We start from the raw sequence: 22,058 nt of genomic DNA, 5'->3' as shown, positions 1-22,058 counted from the left end.
CCGTTAGGTTCTAATTAAGAATTATTGTTGAATATTTATTTGTATATTTTTACAATGCTTTGTTTCTGATTTTGAACAATGTAAAGATAAGTTGAACGTAGTAAAATATGAACGATAGAAAGTGGAAACATTTGTCGTCACGTGACATATTACGTTATTGTTATTGCAAAAAGGCTAATCGTATTAGTTTCGGTATATTAACACGTTCGCGGTGTTTCAACACAAATTGACCCGAACACGCCAATAGAAAAAGCTACAACTTAAAAAGTAAAAACTCGATGAATGACTGTAATAAGGCTACTACTAAGAAGGGACCTATTACCTCGTATATGTCGATTAAAGGTTAACACATCTGCAATTGCTTAGGTTTATAGGTTTTTGCTTCTCTATTTAGGCGTATTCATGACCGCTTGTTTGTCATTTTATGATATAAATATGCTGCGTTTTATTACGCCCGCGCGGAATAAAAAATAGAAAACGGGGTAAAAATTATCCTATGTCCGTTTCGTGGTTCTAAGCTACCTGCCCACCAATTTTCAGTCAAATCGATTCAGCCGTTCTTGAGTTATAAATGGTGTAACTAACACGACTTTCTTTTATATATATAGATAATATGGAAGGATTGGGTGATAGAGAATATGCGTAAGAAAGGAGTGAATTCGGATATGATGACTGATAAGATTTATAAAGAGTAGTACATACTGTATACTGTAGGATAAGCTGATGATGATGATTGTACCGTTTTTTTTAATAATGACGTCGATGGTAAATGGATATTGATGTAAAATATTACTCTGTATAATTAAAACACAAAGCCACGATACATAAACTACGATTTTGTATATATTAGTTTTTAAATAGAGCGTAGCTTTTTGGAACATCCGTACAATATATTGTCATTTTCTTCCTTTGTCATCCATAAAATTGCGATTACATTTTTTGCGGCGATGGGAAATAAAGTACAAAAATTGAAATTTTATTATAATGTTATATCACAGAATTAAGATTTCACTTTAGTCACTGAGTTGTTTATTAACATATTTCATAACAATATATTTAATTTAATAATGTTTATATTCGTATAGTTTTAATTATATTTCTGTGAAAGCGTCATCTTAACACCTAGATTCTCAAGATCGTGGGAGCGCGTGTTTCAAAACATACTGTATTCATTGTCCCCGTATTTCCCGCGGTTAGGCAACATGTAGCGAGTACTGCCAATGAAGGTTATACAGGGTGATTAAAATACGCTTTGAAGGATTGATAAAAGTATCTATAGTCTTGTTATAATGTCATTATTGTCTTCGATTTCAAAAATGAACAGGTTTCTTTTTATTTGCAAGATTTATAATATACTAGACTTCATCCGCGTGGAATAAAATAAATGCACACGAGATAAAAAAAGTTCCTATGTCCGTCTCCTAGTTCTAAGCTACCTCCCCACCAATTTTCAGTCAGATCCGTTCAGCCGTTCTTGAGTTATAAATAGTGTAACTAACACGACTTTCTTTTATATATATAGATGATTCAAATATAATTCTAAAAAGAAGTATCTCTATATTAATTTTAATTATACAGTATGTAACTAAGTTATTAGTTTTATATGTTTACTAGCTGTCGCCTGAGATCACGTCCGTGCGGAATTTAAAAGAAAACTTTATAAGTAGCCTATGTATTCTTCTAGACTATGTTCTACAACGGTACTAAATTTCTTCAAAATCCGTTGAGTAGTCATCGAATTAAACATTCGCATTTAAAATATTAGTGAGATTGTGCTACATTTTTTAACATCCTTATGTAATAAAAAAGCATAGACAATTTTAAACCTTTCTATCGATGCAATAATTTTTATAAATACACTATGCGTCTATCATATTAAGTGTACGAGTAAGTTTTTTTATCTCAATTTTTCAAACAATGTATGTAAATAGTATATCATGAAAGGGGCGTGAGCGTATCCTGCCTCGTTTAGATTAATTGAGGAGGGCGTTTCATTGTAACTTATTTTCTTTAACATATTGCCAATTAATACAGGCCGTTGAACTTTCGTATCAAGAAACATCAGTCAAGTTATTTAATTTTTTTTTACTCTTTGGATCTGTTTTGTAATCAAATATTCGATTAAATTTCATCAATTATAAACGTACGACGTATTTAATTCATTCATTATGTTACGAGATGACTTACGAATTTAATTCACGGTAACATTTTATGACAGAGTAAAGGTATATTTGTCAATGAATGTTCACTATGAAAACACGTAATACAAAAAATATTTTTACCTATGTTAGGATCAAAGACATTCAAATATAATACTAGTTATAGAGCGGACATTACGAGGACTTTCCTTTCATTGGAATTTTAAAACTAGCTGTCGACACCGTCCGCGCGGAAATAAAAAAAACTTAATAAGTAGCCTATGTGTTCTTGCAGTCTATGTTCTATAATTGTGCCAAATTTCATAAAGATCCGTTGAGCCTTTCCGGAGATACCTTCAAACAAACATCCGTCCATCCATCCATTTAAACATTCACATTTATAAGATTAGTAAGATATAATCGCTATTTTTTTACTAAATAGTCAAATGTATGTCAGCATACTGTACATTTTGGGCGAAGGTTTGGTTTGTAATGTCCTGTCTATTGGTATATGATTGTAAAGTCTTTGGTTCGGATCGATACCAAAGAATTACGATAATAATCGATGTGAACCGTACGAAATGTGTTATTAAATATTTCCTAAGTATAATATCGAATTAGAAACGGAATTGCATCTTAATTGGTAGAGCTTCGCGCTTTCTAATGATGAGTCTCCACTGTCGCAACAATCATATTGTCATCCTTCTCGTACTCTTTAAAAAAACAGAGACAGCAATAATGAATGGACTTTTGACTGTATGTTTTGATTAAGTTGTATATTAACGTGAGTTCCCACTACCGAAACATACACATGTTCAAAAACATTATGTTATCTCTATTTATTCAAATAGATAGAAAAGGAAGAATATGTTTATGTCGATTATTTTTATTACGTTTTGTCGTTTTTCCATAATTAAAAGAGTTATTTCTAAGTAAATTAACTTCAAATATTGACTTGTCTTAACCTTAAACTCGTACTCGTACAAACAAAAGTTTTATGACCACTGACGTAAAATCGAGTGACGTCCAATTCCGTGGTAATCTGGAAAGGAAGGCCAAGCTGGCCTCTAAGAAGCTTGGTGTCCTAGGGAGAGCGAAGCAGTATTTCACGCCAGCCCATCGCTTACAGTTATACAAAGCGCAGGTTCGGCCACATATGGAATACTGCTCGCATCTCTGGGCTGGAGCTCCTAAATACCAGCTTCTTCCTTTTGACCGCGTGCAACGACGTGCCACTCGAATCGTCAATGACCGGGGTCTTACCGATTGGCTTGACTCACTGGCTTTGCGAAGGGATATCAGTTCCCTTTGTATCTTCTACCGCCTTTACCACGGGGAGTGTTCCGAAGAATTGTTTGGAACCATACCTGCCGCCGAGTTCCGTCATCGCACGAGTCGACAGAGCGCCAAATTTCATCGCTACCATCTCGATGGGTGGCATTCCACAACGACGAGGTTTTCACGAAACTTTCTACCTCGCACAGCCGCGTTGTGGAATACTCTGTCCTCGGCGGTATTTCCAAACAGTTACGACTTAGGGACCTTCAAGAAAAGAGCGTATACCTTCCTTAAAGGCCGGCAACGCATCTGCGATTCTTCTGGCGTTGCGGATGTCCATGGGCGTCGGATCAAATAATTCTCGGTCCGTTGCTCGTTTGCCCCCTTCTCCTATAAAAAAAAAAAAAAAAATCCTCACTTATTTCTAGAAATGTTACAAAGAACAGATTTGAGGTAAATATACATAATTGAGCAAATTAACAATGTTTATGGGCTTTAGTTCTCACGAAGAAGTTATTTGCAATGTATGTAAGCTGTTTCAAGCTGACTTCATTGTTTGTGTGGTATGTTTTACCGATTTATCCTTAAAATAAGGCATAATTGTCTTATGAGATGAGAATTTTTATTAAAAAAAGAAAAAAACAATTGAAAAGCAAACGCTAACGGTTAACTTACTAATATTATAAATTCGAATCTTTAGATGGATGGATGGATGTTTGTATGAAGGTATCTCCGGAACGGTTGCACGGATCTTGATGAAATTTGGCACAGATGTAAACATGGTCTGGAAGGACAGATAGGTCACTTATTACGTTTTTTATTAATTACGAGCGGACGGAGTCGCTGGCGACAGCTAGTAATAAATTAAAATACAGCATCTCACTTCTATCTTCTCATTTACATAAATACGTGGCAAGCAAGCGACCACCTGAATTCTTAGAAATAGCAAAACAACAGTTGCCTATGAACATCCACAATTACAGATGCGTTGCCTACCTTTAATCGATAGAGGGGACGCACAGTAACACTTGGCTTCCACTTGACGCCTGTCTTCTGTGTGGTCGTGGTATTGCACCGGGCTAGCCGACACATTCGTGCAACAGATGCTGTTGCTGGCGTCTACCACTGCTGGATCTTTTCTACAATCTTTCTACGAAGATCTTTCATACAATCCATCCTTACTTTCTTCGGTCTTCGTCTACCTTTGTATCCATTTAAATTCAATCTCATTATCTAACAGAAAGAAGAAATAAACAAGTTAAAAGACAACATCGGTTATTTCTTTGTTTCAGTAAACTTATCAAATGAACTAGCGAGTTCACATTCATTAACAAAAGCGGTGACGTAGTTGAATAGAATGTACAGATAATGTAAATTTTTTCCTAGATTATTTTTAATGTTTTTCGTTATCTTCGGCATTCGACGCCCGCCGGCATGGAAGCCTATCTCGAGGCGCCACTCAACCGGTTTTTTTGATATTTACAAACAACTTTGCGACGCTCTTGATAAACTTATACTTTATTATTTTTAATATTATAGTTCACTGGATTTTATAAAATATAGTAAAATTAATTAAAGATTTTTGAAGGTAGAAATGGCAAGAGGCAGGACGGTGTCAATTCCAATAAATACCTATAGTTTATATATAGGTATCTCAAACTAAAATCCATCTCTATACATAGATAATTTCATTCGGGTCCGGTCAGCCGTTTTCAAATTATTTGGTAACAAACATCCATCTAAATATTCGAATTTATAATTTAGTAAGATAAGATTATCTTATAATATATAAAATTCTCGTATCACAGTGTTAGTTACCATACTCCTCTGAAACTTCTATAAAATTTTATATGCATATTCAGTAAGTCTGAGAATCGGCTACTATCTATTTTTCATACCCCATTAAGTTTTTTTCAATTGCGCGCAAATGGAGTCGCGGGCGACAGCTAGTTAGAATATAAAAGGAGATGGGTATAGATTGGAAGCAAAGATGAGTTCTTTACAAACCTTTATAATCTGTTGTATATAAATTATAGGCGAAATGTCATCCGTTACTAAATCGTCATTAAAAACGATATTAAATTGGGGATTTGCGTCGTTGTAATTTAGTTTGTACGATGGCTTAACGATCAATGTTAATTAACTGCCATCTTGTATACCATACCTTAGAGGTTAATGTTAGAATAACGAGGTCGGAGTATAAATCTAGATGACTTATTATTAGAACTTTGTGGAAGAATTTGTGGCTTATTGTAGAACAACGTTGATGTCTTTTTTTTATTTAACGAAATTAGGTTTAATACAACATTTTTTTTCAAATAAAATCAAAATTGTACAATCTTTAAAAATTACAAAAAAACAGTTTAAAATGTATTTGAACGTGTAAATAATTGGAAACAGGCACAACTAATATTGATTAGTATTTCTTTTTATTGACTTTCCTTTTGGTGTTACAAATGCTACTGCCTTCAACCAACGATTGGTCATTTGCCGTGAAGAGCAGACTTAAACTTATTTTCGGCGAACAATAAGGATAAGTGTGAAAAATTGATAATTGTAGTTGTGACACGGAAAAGATTTACATTATGGGCGGATTTCTCTTCTTGTTCGTCGTGTCAGGCGCCGTCAGAACTTTGATATCTTACACCTTAGACAGCAAAGCTTCTCAAATCAACGGAATACTCAATGCCTAAGATATGGAATTAAAATGGAATGAAAAAATAAATGTCTCAAACTTGATAATGTAAATATACTTCCACTTTGAATCACCAGATCGACCTCATCTATAGGAGTGAATAATGTTTTGAAAGACACACCGGACGATTATCAAGACAAGTTGTGTTCTATTTACAAGTTTTTATTACTAATTTTTATTTTGTGTATTTTTAGAATTAATTTTTATATTATTTAGCTGTTATGTTATATATAATTTTAAAAAATTCCTCCCAAGTAGGGTTGGCGACAGGCAGGCGGCCGGCCGTAAAAATTTAAGCCAAAACTTTAAGGTTCATAAAACCTTGTGTGCCGACCCCATGTAAGTGGGATAAGGCCAGGGAGATGATGATGATGACAACATTTTTTTTCTATTATGATATCTTGTTGCTTTTAGGTTACTTAGGCTGGTTTTATAGAATGAGAAGTCAAGTTAAGTTATAAAAAAAAATTGACATCTATCAAATTGTCAAATTGACAACCAAATTATCGAGCCAAATTGATCGAGTGATATCCATGCTTAGATTAACCAATACCGGTAAATAGCTTGACTTTAATTTTAAATCCTAAATCCTCTACCAATTAAACAAGTGCATTACTCTTAAGCGCTGATAAATATTTAGGTATTTGCCAGTGAAACAACATACACGTAGTGATCAAATTATGTTCTACGCATTATTATTGAAATTATTTGCACTCTATTGTACGAATAAAATAATAACTAACTATTCCTATATGAATCATTAACTATAAGTTTTATTTTTTAAATAATACAATAATAGTTTATTCATTTGAGACATGATGTGTTTTGTTCTTGCCAATTATGTTGTCAAAACTTTTTGCACGTGAACTCAAGCATAGATAATAAATTTATTAATGCGCCTTTATGATTCTGTGATGTTTAATGCTTAAACAATTTGTCTATGGCAAGTCTTGATTGTAACATTAAGAAGTTGAGTAAAAATGAAACTGCATATCATTTTTAGACTATTATGAGTAGCTTCTATAGAAATAATAAGTAATTATAATTTTAAAAATGTTGGGGCAACTTGGGTTAAAATGTTTTCTTTCTATCTTTTATTTAACGTAAACATAGTCTCGGAGCACTAGAATCTTGGCCTCATATAGAAATAATTTTTCCAAAAAAATAGCACACACCTTTAAAAAATTTATTTAATCTGAATGTATGTAGAAGTGTTGAATGTTTCTAAATTAAATTTGGAACAGTTACAGATTCCAGTGGGCCTAGCACGAATAAATTTACGACAAGCATGTCAAATCTTACTAATGTTGACAATTATGTCAAAATAAGTACGAGATTTTTGGTGTATATAAATTATAATTGTGTGTATATAAATGTTGTCGATTTCCATACGATGGCGCTTGACACAAATATTCATGCTAGGTTCACAATCTGGAATAGCGCATTTCTGTTTACTTTTTAATTTCGCGCAGACGTAGTTGTAGGCGCAAACTAGTATTTTAGTCTTCGTAATATCTTAAAAGTAATCTTACTAATATTATAAATGCGAATTAGATGGATGGATGTTTGATTGAAGGTATCTCCGGAAACGCTCAACATATCTTGATGAAATTTGGCACAGATGTAGAACATAGTCTGGAATAACACATAGGGTACTTAGTAACTTTTTTTTATTCCGCGCGAACGGAGTTGCGGCTGACAGCTAAAAACTTATATTCGTGGATGTAATCTTAAACTTTATTATAGATTAAACAATTGCTCATCAATATTTGTCACTGATTAAGAATCTATTTTACTTTCCAAAATGACCTTTATTTTCATCGTGATAAAACTTATGATTGTTGTTTTGAGATAAATAATTCTATAAGGATTGTTGTATTTATCAGCTGTCAGTCTCATTTACAGCTATTATCTTAAGAGATGTAATTCTTTTTGAGATGTAACTCTTTACGAACCAATCTTCACAAATTTTTCATCTATGATAGCACAACATAATTGTTAGATGTAACTGTTTACATATTGATGTATATTGATGATAAAATTTACAATTTAAACAATCACTTTCGCTTTACAGATTAAAAAAAAAACAATTGAGTCATTTACAATAGAGTATGTAAACAAAAGAAAGTTACCCTGAATATGATACAAGATTGTATTGGTTATTCAAAGCATGCGTCGTTTTCACATGTTCGTATCAATATAACAAAATGCTAGTGGGCTTTCTTAATTTTTGTGATCTGAATCTAAAACGAACATATCGCTTTCTTTCCCCCCTATCATTGGTCTTACGAAAGCGGACATAATAAACTTGCCCAATTATTTCCTACAAAACTGCTTTAATAGTTGTAAAACTCATAAAAAAATCTGTTGCGTGAATGTCAGCTTGACCTTATTTAGTGTTTCGTCGCGATAAGTAAGGTAAGTCGCGCGGTTACTATTTTGAATTTCATCTGAGTATATGGAAAACTAGCTGTCGCCCGCGACACCGTCTGCGCGGAATTAAAAGAAAAATTTAATTAGTTGCCTATGTTGTGTTCTTCCAGACTATTCTTCTATATACATGCCAAATTTTATCCTAATACGTTTAGGCGTTTTGGGAATACCTTCAAACGAACATAAATCCAACCATCCATTAATCCATCCATCTAAACATTTGCATCTATAATATTAGTAAGATTTGACATTGCCCATAGGAATAGAAATTGTGTAGTTAGAGTGAAAGGAAGTAGAAGGGAAGGGAAATATACTCTAATTCTACTCCTGATTGATGAGAACTGTTTTTTTTATATATGTTCGTTTATTTATCATATACTAGCTTTTACCCGCGACTCCGTCCGCGCGGAATAAAAAAAAAATAGAAAACGGGGTAAAAATTATCCTATGTCCTTTTCCTGGTTCTAAGCTACCTTCCCACCAATTTTCAGTCATATCGATTCAGCCGTTCTTGAGTTATAAATAGTGTAACTAACACGACTTTCTTTTATATACGAGTATATAGATTTAACCGCATATCAGTTTGTTTCTCATACACTGAAAAATATTTCAACAAATTATCTTTAAAGTGTATAAATGTTATCTAACGAAAATATTTAGTTACAAAAATTTTCGGTGTTTAACTTCATTCAAGATAACTGAAACCGTATTCGAGGTAATATCCGTTGATGTCGTATCGTAAATCGAGGTAACCGTATCGCTATAAAGAATCGTATTTAAATTAAGATGTACGTAGGCCTTTGGTCCTTGCCGGCTGGCATGCGTTTAAGTACCGTCAATGTACATAATATTAATGAATTTCGCGTCACCATTTTACCATAACGGGAATGCAGATTTGGTACCAGAGATGCCCTTCATATGAGGAGCGGGGGACGGATTTTTATCAGCGGGTCAAAAACCGTTTAACGCTCGTGTTCGCCAGCGGGAGGCGCAAGTGTTGATTCCACTTGGGTTTTTGACTGTAAAATGCGTTCTTTGGTCACGATAGCATTATGTTGGTTATTGTTATTCAAATTCATATTTGTGGAAATATAACTCAATAATCGATTCTTAATATCGGAAGATAATTTTGATTTTTTATGAGAGGAAAAAAAAATTTCGATCAGCCTCTATATAATAGTTTCGGTTTTAGATTGCCGCTGCATAACTTTATTGGTTAAGAATTGATAATGTTAATTAGAAACACCTTAAACGTTAAATTATTCGATTTATTTAAGCTGTATTATGAAAAATAATTTTTAAACTGAAATAATTGTTCAAGATTTCACAATATCCTATTATTGTTTTGTTTACTATCACAAATATTATTGTTTAAAATTTTTTAAACACATATTTTATCAGTTCTAGTATGGAAATATCTTTACTGAATGTGTGAACGTAGTTTGTCATTACGTATTTAAAAAAGTATTAAGTCATCAATTCCAATAACATTAATTCAAAATATCTGATATTAATAACATACTATTTTCCTAGGAAGTGACTGTTAGTCTAATCTTGTTTATATTATAAATGCGAATATTTAGATGGATGGATGTTTATTAGAAGGTATCTCCAGAACGGCTGCATGGATTTCGGTGAAATTTGGCATAGATGTCGAATACAGTCTGGAAGAACACATAGGCTACTAAATAAGTTTTTTTTTAAATTTTGCGCGGAAGTAGTCGTGGGCGACAGCTAGTATATTAATAAATGTAAATTAAAATAGAGTTAAATACCAACTATACCTGGAACATTCGAAGAAAAAAAAATCTACAGCCATCCTTATATTCCGTGCTAATCGGTTAAGAATCCTTAATAAAGAATTTAACTGACAACTGTGTTGTTGTGACAAAAAAAATATAAAAAAATGTATCTCGGGTCCACAAAGAAAGTGTCAGATATAATTTTGCATACATATCAATACATATTGCCCTTGAATTACAAAAAGCTGTTTTATTTGTCATTGTCATGCAATGTTTTCTGATAAATAATGGCATTGGAAGTTTCCTGGGAGAAATTCAATTTGGCGAGCAGACAGTTGGATAGTGTGGCTACAAGTTTTATTTTATATTGAGACATTCTCATTATTATTTATTTTGAGTAATTCACATAGCCATTATTACTTCGAGAAATATTTCACTGCCGCGGGTACTTGTAAATAATTATAGACGCAACGACAACGTCTGTAATTACTCACTGATAGCGAGCGACTGATGATGATTTAATGTATACATCTCTATCTTTTACTTAATATACATCGTATCTATTTTCTCTCTCTTGTAACGAAATGTACCTGAACGTGACATGCCCTTGGTATCTCAAAATAACTCACTGCAATATCCAGTATAAGCACATAGCAGCTTAACCCATGAAATGCCGGAAAAATCTCATAAAAAATGTACAACGTGGTGATAGTGTCGGTGGTCTTTTGTGAACACACGCGACCAAAGGTTATCTCCGAATAACTGAACGCTTTACGAAAAAAGATACAAACAAGCTCTCTTTAATTTCGAATCTCAGTCGTGATAAAATTAAACCCGACACGATAAATGCACATTAATAAAACGTTACGTAATCCTGGAAAATGGTCGTTCAATTTTAAAAAGATTTCGATTTGTAAAAAAAAGTACGCAAGTGGATTAAAAAAATATTAATAAATTCTGCATCCCTTAAGTTGTTAGTCATAGAAGTGTTGACAATGATTGAAGTCTTTGAATATATTGGTTGATTGTACTTTAAAATCACCAACCGAAATTTATTCGTTTTTAAGAATTCAGTGGTTACATTGTTTCAACCAGTTTAACTGAACCTCTTGTGAAAGGTGTAACTAAGCAGCATCTAGTATTTATCGTCTACAATTCCTGAATCGTTTGATTCATTGGCGAACATTTAATCAATTCTACGGACACCATTTGTTACCTTGTTTCAGTTTGGATCGAATCATTTCAGATTCGATTCACTACAATTAGTGATATCGTAATATTTACTTTAAATAATACAAAGGGTGTATTTTTTTGCATTGCAATATGTACTTACGGTTTCAGGTATATTCGCACAGCAACATGCATGTAATTGATTTATGATTATGCTCGGCTAACTACGAAAATTTCGTCTGTAAATTGTAAAATAATTTAGTATTACATTGTATCCGTTTCAATAATAAATAACTAGCTAATAACTACAGTTTTGACTAGAAAATGTTTATTTTGATTTTTTTACGAATATTCCCGAAATAAACAGCAAAAAAAGCTTTTAAGTAAAGAGTCTACTAATGGAGAATGTATAAGGATTTGAAGCAAGTATATTAATATACTTGCTTTATAAGTATATAAGTATACTAATAGACTTTCTCCCGGGTCGCTTTTTGTAAGATGTTTTGCTCACATACCGAAGATTACCGCTCCTGCTGACTGTACTATTGTGAACTCTGAAAATATATTTAAAGATGATTAATCTATCTATATATATAAAAGAAAGTCGTGTTAGTTACACTATTTATAACTCAAGATCGGTCGAACTGATTTAGCTGAAAATTGATGGGGAGGTAGCTTAAAACTAGGAGACGGACATAGGAACTTTTTTATCTTGTGTGAATTTTTTAATATTCCGCGCGGACGGAGTCGCGGGTAAAAGCTAGTTTTATATAGATGGTATCATTATCTTTCGAATTTCTTAACGGTTTTCTCTCATCTGTGTACTGTCATCGCAGGCAAAATTGGACATTTCGCAAAATCACAAGATTTCGTAAGGTCTGTTCGCACGGTCTCTGTTGCGTCGTAATATTACAATGTTTTATTTGTTTCTGATGAAATCTCACGCCGAGAAGATGATGCGACTGCTGCCGTGATATAACGGTACTTATTTCATTGCATACGGTATTAGTTTTTTTTAATGATTTAATGGTGTTTTCCTAATTCTTTGTGTGCTCAATGGCAATCGCATTGCCTTCCTTTAATAGACAGAGAATAGATGGTCAGTTGTGGTACATACAGAAAGAGGATTTTAAATATATACTACATTCTGTATTTTGTAGAGTTTGCACAATTTATACACACTATCATTGTTACAGTCGTGTTATGAATTTCGTTAGTTTTGTGTTTTACCAGAGACAATAACAAAAAATTGCGGATAAAACGATTCATAGACAATTTATTGGTATTTATGGATAGTTTATGAACTGTAATCGTTAAAACGATATTACTATGTTTTAGTTAAAATATGTATATTTTTTTTCATAAATAAGGAAAGATAATAAAATTAGAGATATAATAAAAATAACCTGAAGTACTTTGAAATGTTGTAACTGTTCCGTTTTGTCTTTTATATGTTTTATTGTATTTTTATTACATTCTTATTGCCTTCACATTATAGGTTTCATGTGGTTTTACTTGTCTTTTGTATTCCTTAGTCTTTCTACTCCGGAAGAGATCGGCGTTAATATGCAATATGAATATGGTTCAAATTATTAATATTGAATAAAACCTGTTTTATTGAGAACAGATGATACGGTAAGGGCCGTTAAAAGTTTATACATAATTTTAAAATTGGAATGTGCATTCAAAAGGTTATTTCCGTTTTGTTATTGAGTGTACTGGCCATTGAAACGAATAAAGTAACATGTACACTGCCACTTAATTAGAAGAATTAAATAAGGAAGTGCCCGAATTCCTTTTAATTTATAAAAAAAAAAATAGTATTGCATATTGGATAAGAGAGTAAATATTTGTATTTTTATGTTGATTTTAGTTCTCGAAATCTAACTCTATCTATCTATCTCGTATATTATATTAGCACTGAGGGCCTCGGAACGTACCTAATTCAGAGGTGACTGGATATCAAAAATTAATACACCATTAGCAAGGATTAAATCCGAGTAAGAAATGCAAACCATTTTTATTATTGTTATAAAATGTTTGAAATTTTTTGTGATACAGGTAATTGAATAAATATAAAAGATGCCTATCAACTGTGGTGATAGAGTATCTTCGAGTAGCGAGATTTCTTTAGACTTACAGACTATTGAATTATTGTATTATATTTACGCTATTTAATATATGTAATTATTTTTTTCTATCCACGTTGACGATGCTTAGGAAGTAACTGACAGACATTATAATTTAAATAATTAAATTATGTATTTGCCTTGGCGCCAAAATTGATTAAGATGTTCTGCGTGATTAACTATCTTAGAAATCTTAAAGTTAATAAATTAATATTTAAATTTTGTTCAAATAAATAATAGTATTAGAATCGAACAAGTTTTCACACTCAAATTTTATTTGTGTCATAACTTATAAGTAAAAGCTTTTTATAGATGGGTTCACATAAAAGTTAGGGCATATATGTACTCGTATGTAAATTCGTAACGCTTAATTTAAGTACTTAAATATATCTATTTTATTTATATCTGATAACTGGCTGTATAGATCATTTGTTTGTTTTACTTAAATTTTAAAAACAAGGCTGTCTACTAATTACGTGTGTCAATATGACAAACATGGTGTAAACAAAATGGCGACCTTCACTTTGACAGATGATTAACTTTTACATTAAAGCACAACCAAGTTAAATGTAGGGTTAATTATATTCGATACATCAATATTGTCAGATTAACTACTTGTTTAAAAATGTTATTTCGTCATAGTTTTGTTAGAAATATACTATACTAGCTTTTACCCGCGACTCCGTTGGCGCGGAATAAAAAATAGAAAACGGGGTAAAAATTATCCTATGTCCGTTTCCTGGTTCTAAGCTACCTGCCCACCAATTTTCAGTCAAATCGATTCAGCCGTTCTTGAGTTATAAATAGTGTAACTAACACGACTTTCTTTTATATATATAGATTACTACAAAAAATATTGTTAGACAGTGATGAGTTAAACACGTGTCTTAACCCTTATGATTGATTAATGACAGGGATGACGATATGTTTTTTACAAAGGTTTTGGTTTCAGAAACCCACGGTTAGATAATTGTTATTTAGCGATACAAAAATAGTACTTAAAAGAATTCAAAATTGCAACGTAGTAAGTTTTTGAGTGAACATAAATTTACTTAAAAATTTATGATACAAATACAGTACACAAATGAATTTTCGTATTGGACTTGGAATAAAGATTATAATCAGTTGATGCAACCGTTCTAATGTCACCCGCTAACTTTACTGGCTGTAGAGGTTATAAAAAAAAAAGATCTTTTTAATTCTTAATCGTAATCTCATTCATGCGAAGTACATTCATTTACATATGTAACATATGTCCAACAAAATATTTCCTTTCGAAATTCGTAACGGGAATTCTCACTCCCACCAACTTACTAATTGACCGGCCAATATAAATTATGTAAATACAAATTTATGTAACATACATTGCTTCTTAAATCTCGTTAATTGTATACCCCGCCTTTATTTTCAATGATAAACACCGTTGTATGTTGAATAATTCATTTATACGGGATATTGGTGCATAATATGCAATGGTGATAATTTCGAATTCTTCCGCGTTTGAATTGTACATAATCTGTGGCACGGCAATCAATTATTGAAGTGATTGAAACAGTTAATATTGTTGTAACGGTTATGCGACAATGTCAATACGATGTTGGTGGTCTGTTTATGATACAAATGATTGGACTTTTTTAATTTGTGCTAAACAAGGAATCAAAAAGGGCATTGACCTGTTCTAGACGAACATCCACCTTTTGCAATGTCTGTTGTACAAATGAGACAGCGGTATGCGGGAATTATGACCTCATTACAATGGCGTGTAGAAGGAATATTATTGTCTCTTTACGTTGAGGCTTATCCTTTGCTTTCCATCTTTATCTTCTCATCTATGAAACTTCTTCTCTTCTAGTTTAATTAATTTTTGGGTAGTAAATTTTTACAAAAAATCAAGAATAATCAATGCTAAAAAAAAAAACTTTAAGAATAAGCCAAAAGTCTCTTTCACTTCTGCTCTAAGGACTTTGACTGTACCCATCTTACTAATATTATAAATGCGAATGTTTAGATGGATGGATGTTTGTTTAAAGCAGGTATGCCACGGCTTCCAGCCCGTGGGCCGTATCAATAAGGCCCGCGATCGCAATGTGTCACAGAAAGAAGAATTATTTTTTTAGAGCTTTTAGACTTCATTCGATTCTAATTTAATAAATAAAATGTTATAATAATTCATTGGTACATATTAAAGTACATAATTAAATTGTAATATATGGCCCTCTGCAAAATTGAGTTTGACACCTCTGGTATAAAGGTATCTCCGGAACGGCTCAACGGATTATGATGAAATTTGGCACAGATGTAGAACATATTCTGGAAGAAAACAAAGGCTATTTAAGTTTTTTTAATGCCGCGCAGATAGAGTCGCGGGCGACAGCTAGTCGTATATAATTTAGGAATTAAAATTAAAAGCGTGTTGTTAACGCAACATAATTAATTGTCGCATATCATCGTTCATTAAGAAGACTTTGCTTTTTCTTAGAAAGGATAAGGAAAACTTGTATTTTAATTTAAAAAATCTACTACAACATTACTAATTTCAATAACAGTCGATAGAAATTAATAACTGTCCAGATAACGGTTATTAATTGACGGTTAAAAGATGAATGTTGCCCTATTCGAATTTAAATCTGCTTAAATTTTTCTCACTGGCAATATTGGTTGACGTTCGTTAAGGCGGAAACACAGGAGGCAAAACCGGAGGTTTTATTAATATTTCGTCCCGAACATTTCTGAGAAGAGACTTTGTTTTGTGCCTCGTTCGACGACCCCGAATATTATTTGTTTATGTTTTACATGTATCTATAATACGTTGTAGAAATTAATCTTTGGTCTTTTTAATGGTTTCATTTTGACAGCTGTTTAGAGTTGCCACTAGAATAAATGTATTCGTTTAAAAATTCAACGAAAGACTCGTGTCCGAATTTAATTATGATTCTGTGATTAAAATAGGAATTTAAAGTCGAATTTCTCTGTATGTACATTATATACTACATTTTATGTATAATTTTATTGTATATAGAGTTAGATATAATAATGTTATAAGGAGAAGAGATTTGATTATTTGGCATTGAATAGCCTCCGAAACTACAGAACCGATTTAAAAAAAATCTTTCACTGTTGGGATCCTGTACTTTCCCCGGGTGGCATAGGCTATATTTGTAATTAAATTTTTTATTATTTGCGCGGGCAAAGTCACGGGCAACTGCTAGTATTAAATAAAAAATTTCAAGTATTTAAATAGATAATTAATACGCAGCATTTTTGTTTAGATAGTTTTTGCAGGAAGACAAATAAGACTGCATATTACAAGCCAATCGACTGTTTATTTTTTTAAACGGCGGTCTATACTTACAGTAATAGTTGTTAATTACTTAATAAAATGTGATAATTGTTATCAATTATATTGTAGCTATTACAGTTAAATTAAAGGTCGAATTCTGACTGATTCGATTTAACGTTCACTTCCTTTACTACGACCTCATACATTGCGTGTTTTGAATGTTTAAAACTAACGTATGAAAAAATCTCTGTTAATATTGAAGACAAATACAATAATACTGGTAATGTTAGTGACTTTAGTCTTATCCCCCATAATAAAAGTAATAAAGTCGCGCTTTATCAATTTGGTTGAATTTTTTTTATTGCGTTTTAAGAACTTTACAGCACACAACAGAAGTCAATTGAGGTGCTTGACATCCCAATTATCAATTCGTTTCCTTGAATATCATCAAATTAAAATAAAAGAATAAGATTAAAGCACAGTTAGCAGACACTTGGGGTTCTGTCCCTTGAGGTGGAAATAGTACAACTACTCGTAGTTTTAAACCTAGTTGTAATTAGACATTAATTGTAGATGTTTTGTTTGTTCCAGTTGCACCATGGAGGGGACATCGCACGTGTCGACCCACTGGCTGTCCACAGCGATTCTCCTCTGTTCCTTCTTCTCAACACACTCCCTTAACACTAAGGTAAGTTTTAAAAATGACTTTATATAATAGTAATTCTTTTCTATATCAAAAGGTGGCTAACGAGCAAACGGCCACCAAAATTCGCCGAAATAGCGAAGCGACCGTTGTCTATAGACATCCGCAAATGCAGACGCGTTGCCTACCTTTAATCAACGGAGAAGGGGACGCACAAGAAGAGAATATTTCCCCTTCCCATCCTTTCCTAATACGAAAAGGGAAGGGAAAGAGGACTAAAATTAGGCTCCGGGACCACACTCATCAGACGAAATGAAAACTTCACACCTGTCTTCTGTGTGGTCGTGGTATTGTACCGGTCGAGCCGGCTCATTCGTGAACCCAACAAATATTGTTGTTGCGGGATTTACCACTTTTAAAAAGATCTATAAAGTCATTCAGTAAAACTCACGACGCATCCATAGAATATTAGTTTCGACGAATTACGTTGCCTTGTGTTTGGAAGGCCTAAGAAATAAAAACAAAACCTAAGCTCCTTATCATAAAAAAAAACTTAGACAGTGTTTCTATTACATTTTAGCTTAAATATATGCCAACCATAGTTATTTTCCTATAGCTATCTATTTTTCCTTAATCCCACTCATGTAGAGTCGATATCTCTTGACATTTTTATCGTCACTGCTTTCTTAATCACGTTAACTGTAAACATATTTTTCTCTTATTAACATCATGGTTATTTTTGCACATATTAATAAATAACTTTTACCGTGTACGGAGTTTTTATAGCGGCTTTTGATCAAACCACAGAGTATCAATAATTGATGAGTTAGGTTGAACTTTCTGGTTGACCTTTAGGTGCGAGTCCATCATTTAAATTATCTCTGGCATATGTTCGATTTTTAAAGTGCCATGATGACGTCATTTGATATATCATGTGTTAAACAGAAAGGATTGATTTGTTATTTCTAGCATTATCATTAAGATTAAGAAAAATAGCAAAGTTTCCTTTATGTAAATCATATTTCACTAGAGGTCGTTCGCGACTTTATCGAAGCAGAAAAAAGTAACCTATATTCCTGCATATAAGCTACCTTCCATCGAAGTTCTCTCCGATTTCAGAAACAGCCAGCTGTTTCCGAAATCGCCCGAAACAAGTGCGGCCTTGTGGACAGACAGACACACAGACATTTTAAAAATCGGTTTTACGTACAGACACCTTAATTTTATGTATAGGTATAGATAATCAAAAGTGACAATTTTTACTTTCGTAACCTAGAGATCGTCGGTGGCTCAAGGTTTAAGCACTTGACTTTTAATCTGCAGGTCCTGGGTTTGAATCCCATCATGTACCAATGTGTTTTTCGATTCTCGATTTAAATATGAACATTTACCCGACGTTCTTACGGTGAAAGAAAACAAACTGCACATATCTGAGCAGAGATTCAAAGATTTATGTGAAGTCAACCAACCCGCACTGGGCAAACGTGGTTGACTATGGCCAAGTCACCCTTAACTTAGGGTAGGCTCCGAACTCCTCGGTGTTGACGATAGTGAGCTGATGATAATGATGAAGCTAGAGATACGAGTATAGGTATAATAATGGGATCATCTTTGACTTAATTATTTTTATAGCCGTGGTATTTTATAGCCAAAACAAAAGAACAAACACAATTAAATAAAAATATAGTTTTAAATAAGTGAAAAGGAAATTCACAATATAAAACGAAAAATAAATTCTTAATTTATATCTTCTTCTTGTGGAAAAACACGTGTACTATGAATTTGTAAGTTCGTTAAAAATAATATCCTAATTATACATTTTACTTGTCACAAGAAAGAAGCCGAAATAGGGAATTAATTAAATTTGAATTAAAAATGGCAACATTTCAATTTTATTGCCAGTAATATATTTTGCGGTATCGTTTTAGTTGGATTATACATTTACAATTTAATCATTCAAATAATGATAATGATTTCAAAGTAATCATGATATTTAACGAGAAAAGATAAGCGTCTGATTTGTTACATAACAGTCATACTGATATCTCGCTTGGTAACAGAAGCGCTGCTACTTACGCATAGAAAATGCTCTCAAACAAAAAAAATACAAGAATGCTATACCAATCCGGTAGTAATAACGGCCCGATCCGAGGCTCTTGAGGGAGTCCTTGAGCCTAGTTTCTCTTAAACGAGGTTTAGGCCATCTGCGCCCGAATATCTTAAGCCCGGTGAAGCTGTAAATGCCTCTTCAAGGCTAACAGTGACTATTCAACACAAAAAAAAATTATGCTACCGCACGACAAAAATACTTGGGATTTTGGAACGAAGGTCCTTATCGCGCGTTGTGAAAGGGGGCTAGACGGAAAAAATTCTAACGAAAAGTTGTCACGACACTTTTTGCTATAGTAAGTATGTTAACGACGAATGAGCGCTACTTCACCATGGCAACGACGTGACAATATATAACGAAAATTCATAGAAATAAAATGTACTTCTTGTGAAGACTTAAGTTTTTTATTCATAGAATAAACATTGGATCCTTCACTAATTAATCGAAAGGAACTTCGTTCCATCCGGGTGTCCCTTGACACCTCTCAAGTTTTTTTTTACTTTCATCTTATCAAATAAACCCAAAACTATGTATATCTCAACCTATATATTTATATCCGCTGTATATGTATTCTTCATTTGCAAAAGCAATCAACATACATTGTACCATCAGATATGAATCGACTTAACTATGCTGTATCGTTTATTATAATCAAAGCTCAATGGCGGTCGTAATGAATCAGTTTTTGACCCGAATCGATTCGAGTTTTTCGATCGTCTTGCGTAAGTTTCGAGCATCTGTAATGGCAATTTATTATGCTACATGTCGATGTCGATAAACCAGTTATTGATTCATGTAGATTAATGGACATCACTATTTTATATATATAAAGTAACTTATAGTATTATGGCAGATGTTATAGTGATGTAACATGCTATTTAATTAAGGATTGATATCGAATGAACTCTTATTTACAAAAAACAAAACAAATCTTGAGATAGTGATCACAAGTATACATTTTATTTTACACTCATTTTACACATAATATTAGCTCTTTAATAACCGACACAGAACAGTACTGCTTTGAAATGTGCATTCAAAAAATATCAGTAATGAACTGTCCTACTGGTCTGCCTCACATTTCTACCTTCATGGATAAATAGCATTATGATAATCCGACTTATAAAATCTCAGTCATTCAAGTCAACAAAACAGACGCAAGTCATGTAAAAAATTATTAAAAAAAAATAATATCGTTTCCTAAAACCTTGTTAAGGTCAAAGACATGATATTTTTTAGTCATTGTTTGCATTTTTCGACACAAGTGTATCTTTAGCGCTTTTATCCTGTCATTTAAAAATGACAGTTACGGATAATATCTGTCACGTGAGCCGGCCAATCAGGGCCAATGTCAGGGAGGCCTTGCCCTGACAGAGGTAACGCATAACTGGTTGTATGATGAACGATTGACCTCAAACGCGCATTTTACTTTTGCGCTTTTTCTCATCGATCGTTTAACAAAGAACCTCTTTAGATGATTTTTTCAGGGCATTTTCCTTGCTTAATTAGCCATATAGACTTTGAATTAAATGTTTGTACCAAGCCGTCCCTGCCTAACAACATTTAACATTTTATAGCCTATGACATTCAGGAATAATGTAGCTTACTAATGGAAAAAGAAAGTTTGAAATCGATCCCGTAGTTTTATAGTTTATTCAATACAAAGATACAAAAAAAAACAAACAAACTTTATAATATTAGTAAAGATTTTTGAACTTACAACGCTTTCTATAATGTAAAATATATATGTTAATAGTAGAAATAAATAAACATATACATTTAACCAAACGACGACAGTCTAAAGTCGAATATTAAAATGTTTAAACCTCTGTAAAGATTAAATACAAAAGTGTCGCATAAAATAGTACTGTTCAGTTCGGTCCTTGACCTCTGCGGTAAGGTCCGAGTTAACTGGCCTCAAGTATACACATGCGCTTCTATTGTTTTACACTACATACTTCATGGTAATTTCTTTGTGTTATTCATGTTAATATTTTGAAGGCATTAAGCATGTTTCGTCGCTTAATATAGCATTGAGATAATTAAAGACTAGAAGTATTTTCTATTTTAATACGCTAGTTAAGTTGTTAATAAAAAAGCTAAAGACTTAAAGCTAAAAGTGTGAAGCTAAAAACTACAAAAGTATATTAAATATAAAATATTGAGGCCATTTACTAGCTTTATAAGTTAAAGGTTACCGTAGTATAAGTGATAATTACATAAACAAGAAAGTAATAGGATTGAATGTGGATGGCTCCAAAGTATGGATATATTGTGTGTAAGACGATATGGGTCAGAAGGGAGTAAATACATAAATACATAAATTATGGAAGAGTAGCACATACTGTGTGATAGTGATTCAAATGAATTTAAACCAAAATTCCTTGTGTATTTAAATAAAACCACAGGTTTAAAAATATATAAACATTGACCTTATAGC

At 32.7% G+C, this 22,058-nt stretch overlaps 1 protein-coding gene across 5 annotated transcripts in view; it reads left to right on the top strand.

The window, feature by feature from the left end:
• The window catches only part of LOC106718655 (A disintegrin and metalloproteinase with thrombospondin motifs 16), a 102,159-nt gene that overhangs the window by 30,514 nt on the left and 49,587 nt on the right, over positions 1-22,058 (top strand). For all 5 annotated transcript variants that reach the window (XM_045684617.1, XM_045684616.1, XM_045684615.1 and 2 more), the window contains exon 2: positions 17,457-17,553. In XM_045684617.1, coding sequence (XP_045540573.1) covers positions 17,464-17,553 — 90 coding nt within the window. In that variant the 5' untranslated portion in view covers positions 17,457-17,463. The remainder of the gene's footprint in view (positions 1-17,456; positions 17,554-22,058) is intronic.

The sequence above is a fragment of the Papilio machaon genome, chromosome 26, assembly GCF_912999745.1.
Source record: "Papilio machaon chromosome 26, ilPapMach1.1, whole genome shotgun sequence".
Classification (NCBI taxonomy): Eukaryota; Metazoa; Arthropoda; class Insecta; order Lepidoptera; family Papilionidae; genus Papilio; species Papilio machaon.
The sequence above is the reverse complement of the archived record's forward strand: the minus strand, read 5'-3'. Positions and strand labels throughout refer to the sequence as shown.